Source organism: Salvia miltiorrhiza, chromosome 2 (assembly GCF_028751815.1).
Source record: "Salvia miltiorrhiza cultivar Shanhuang (shh) chromosome 2, IMPLAD_Smil_shh, whole genome shotgun sequence".
NCBI lineage: Eukaryota > Viridiplantae > Streptophyta > Magnoliopsida > Lamiales > Lamiaceae > Salvia > Salvia miltiorrhiza.
The window spans coordinates 64,231,976-64,236,071 of NC_080388.1; the positions used below are offsets into that span (position 1 = coordinate 64,231,976).

Consider the following 4,096-nt stretch of genomic DNA (forward strand, 5'->3'; position numbering starts at 1 on the left):
TTTCCCTACAATTATTATTAGTGAATTATTAATTTGTAATGTGGTTGTACCTGAAGTAGAGATTGTAGTGGAGTACACAATGGTCTAATACATGTTAACTAATCTGGAACCCTAATCAATTGCTTAATATAGACTACCAAATTAGATTGTTGTTTAACTATCTACTTTGTCAAGCACAAAATAGGATTAATAATCTAATTTAATCCAGCGAAACTAACCACAAATAATCGATATAGGCTCATCTATTATTATATACCAAACATGACTTAAACCTTTTAAGAGTAGGGGCCTCCGATACCGTTTAGGGTTAGGGTCCTAGGACTGATAATTGTATTTTCTGTTTGAGTTTTTTTTGTTGATCTAGGATCAAAAAATTCTAAGATTGAAAATTTTGTGGTTGCTGCATTATACAAATTTGTGGTCGCCATAGATTTTTTTTCTTGTTCTTTTAACTACAATCTATTCATTTTCCTTACTGAAATTGTATTTTTTTTTTTGCATATATTTTTTGATCTCAGTGTATTTACACCGTTTTGGTAGCTACTAAACTAGCAAGCGTTACGGAGAATCGACAACAGCCACATCAACAAGGTTTTTCTTTGACTCCCATTGTGCTATAGTGTCCCTCGCTCTAGATTTTGAAGAGTTTTTTTTTTCCCTGCAATTATTATTAGTGAATTATTCATTTCTAACGTGGTTCAAACTGAAGTAGAGATTGTAGTGGAGTACACAATGGTCTAATACATGTTAACTAATCTGGAACCCTAATCAATTGCTTAATATAGACTACCAAATTAGATTGTTGTTTAACTATCTACTTTGTCAACCACAAAATAGGATTAATAATCTAATTTATTCCAGCGAAACTAACCGCAAATAATCTATATAGGCTAATCTATTATTATACACCAAACATGCCTTAAACCTTTTAAGAGTAGGGGCCTTCGATACCGTTTAGGATTGGGGTCCTAGGACTGAGAATTGTATTTTCTCTTTTAGTTTTTTTGTTGATCTAGGATTGAAAAATTTGTGGTTGCTGCAGTATACAAATTTGTGGTCGCCACAGATTGTTTTTCTTGTTTTTTTAACTACAATCTATTCATTTTCCTTGCTGAAATTGTATGTTGTTTTTTTTTTGCATATATTTTTTTGATCTCGGGGTATTTACACCGTTTTGGTAGCTACTAAACTAGCAAGCGTTACGGAGAATCGACAACAGCCACATCAACAAGGTTTTTTTTTTACTCCCATTGTGCTATAGTGTCACTCGCTCTAGATTTTGAAGAGTTTTTTTTCCCTGCAATTATTATTAGTGAATTATTCATTTCTAACGTGGTTCAAACTGAAGTAGAGATTGTAGTGGAGTACACAATGGTCTAATACATGTTAACTAATCTGGAACCCTAATCAATTGCTTAATATAGACTACCAAATTAGATTGTTGTTTAACTATCTACTTTGTCAAACACAAAATAGGATTAATAATCTAATTTATTCGAGCGAAACTAACCGCAAATAATCTATATAGGCTAATCTATTATTATACACCAAACATGCATTAAACCTTTTAAGACTAGGGGCCTCCGATACCGTTTAGGGTTGGGGTCCTAGGACTGAGAATTGTATTATTGCAGGATGGATCGCTCACCTTATTTTCGGCCCTATGTTGGGTTTGTTGTGAACGGAGGCTTTGTGCAAATACAACTCTGGCACAACATGGTACTAGCCTTGCAATGGTCGGAGGCACATGGTTGCTTCCTCATACATGGCTTGTGGCCGGTCATACTTGGTGTGCCGCATCATATTGTTAATCAGCCCATCCGCAATCCATATGTAGTTGTAAGTTTTTTCTACATATATTTTGTTTAAATCTAGATGATTCAAATCTGGGTTTTAAAAAGCCCGAGGCGCACGAGGCCAATGTTTGAAAGTACTTCATTATGATTTCTTCACATCATCAGGTACCTACAACAAAAAAAGCCCTACACCCATGCGTCTTGCTTAAGGCGCGCGCCCCACTTTTTTAAACCCAGATTCAAATTGCTTAAAAGAAAGTAGCGTGCTATCAAAATTTATCCAGTTTGCTCTTTTCTAGATGTTATTAATATTTTTTTAATGTTTTTGTTAGTCAAATGGTCTAGATTGGACACTTCTCAATGAAATGGCTGTTGTCTGGCCGGATGTGATACACAGAAATAACTATCAACTGTGGCAACATGAATGGGACGTCCACGGCACGCGATCCGGATTGTCATTTGAAAACTATTTCCGGGTTGCAGTGGAATTGTACCGGAGCCTGGGTCCGAGGCGTGTGCAGCTGGTTACCAGCCTGACCTTTTCCAAGGGTGACGAGGCAACTCTACGTCAAATCCATATGAAGATCTATGAGCAAACAGGACTGGTCGTTGCCATAAAGACTGGACCACGTAAGTCTTCTTGTTTCAATCGTATGACGGAGATTTACGTTGGTGTGGATCGAATGTGCGGGTTCAGACACATCACTCAGGATCTGAACTGAGGTTCAACTGATCCTAGTATACACAGACTATTGTGTGTATTGAAAATGATGAAAAATTATTTATTAGCAGTAGGAGTGATGAAAATGTGAAAAGTAAGGCCAGATGGGATATTTATAAGTGGTGGGGTATAGTTGAAAAATAGGTACTATAATTTTTTTTGTGAATGTCCAAAAAAACAAAAATAAGAAATTCTTCCGTGAACGAAGATAGTAAAATTTAATTGATGATTTACAAACTCTAATCAGAAATTAATGAACTATAATTGGATGGAAGCACCCTGCATATCTAGATGCCACTATGTTTTATTAAAATGAAACACAAATACTCTTGTGCAATCGGTTGCACCGTGCAACTGATTTCCAGAATGACACTACTTCATTCGGGAAATGACACTTGAACATTTTTGAATGACACTACTTCAACATACAAATGATAGTTGAAGATCTTCAAGTGTCATTTATATGTTGAACTAGTGTCATTTATAAACCAGTTGCACGATGTAACCGATTGCACGGGAGAGTGCCTCAAAATGAAATATGTAAAAATATACTACAAGACTTTACCATTGAATAATAAAGCACTTTGATGCTATGTTATAGAAGTCACTAATGGTTTCACTATAGATATTTTCAACAATATAATCAATATTATTTATTTATTTATAATATGATCCGCCTATAAATACTTTATTTGAATTGCTAAATGAGAAAATAAAATTACTCTATTTTACCATCATATGTATTAAATTACTCTGATTTAATATATTACATCATATTAAGGATTTATTCTGATTTAATATATTACATCATATTAAGTATTTATTCTTATGTATGATAAATATGATCACATATAATTTATTGTAATTTTTATTTCTAGGTGCACAACATAAAAGGGTAAAAAGATAAATAATTTTATTTAATTTTGATGAATTGAGAAGCTCATTTCTTAACGTATACAATTTAACAAAAAATATAAGCTACATTTGCTACTGTAAAATTTAATTGACTGTAATTTACATTATATTCAAATTCTAGTTTTTCCCATACACTATGAAATTTGTGTCAAAATACATACACTTTGAGGCTTTTTGGAATTTTCCATAAATTTCAATTTCTCTCAAATCAAAGCTTATGTGGCAAAATTAAAATTATTGTGGCAAGCTTATGGATCAAAATGACGTTGATTTGATTTTCTTTTAAATAATAATAAAAAAAATCTAATGGGCCACAACTGGAAGCCGCACAACGACCTGAAGGCCTATCAACGATAATGCGGCAAACATGATTTTTTTTCCAATTCTTTTAAAAAAAATAATAATCAAAACAATGTCGTTTTGATCGATAAGCTTGTCACATCAATTTTAATTTTACACGTAAGCTTTGATTTAGAGAAAATTCAAATTTATGGGAAATTCCGAACAATCTAAAGGTATATGTATTTTGCCACCAATTTTATAATGTATAGGAAAAATCAAAATTTGACTATAATGTATGAATTTATAGCCAATTAACTCTATTTTTTTTTATTTACCAATTAACTATAACAAATTATGTAATTTACATCAATTTTTTAATCAT

General features: G+C 32.7%; 1 protein-coding gene across 1 annotated transcript; it reads left to right on the plus strand.

The window, feature by feature from the left end:
* Positions 1 to 1,716: 1,716 nt before the first annotated feature.
* On the plus strand, positions 1,717 to 2,518 carry LOC131009883 (uncharacterized). Its single transcript, XM_057937287.1, has 2 exons — positions 1,717 to 1,839; positions 2,129 to 2,518. The coding sequence occupies exons 1-2, from the start codon at positions 1,717 to 1,719 to the stop codon at positions 2,516 to 2,518; spliced, it is 513 nt and encodes a 170-aa protein (XP_057793270.1).
* The last annotated feature ends 1,578 nt before the right edge of the window (positions 2,519 to 4,096 follow it).

What these genes read in the sequence shown, in the direction of transcription:
- LOC131009883 (XM_057937287.1), top strand. Translation starts at nt 1,717, where the DNA reads ATGGTACTAGCCTTGCAATGGTCGGAGGCACATGGTTGCTTCCTCATA. An exon ending in TCCGCAATCCATATGTAGTT is followed by an intron (nt 1,840 to 2,128) that starts GTAAGTTTTTTC and finishes TGTTTTTGTTAG; the next exon opens with TCAAATGGTCTAGATTGGAC.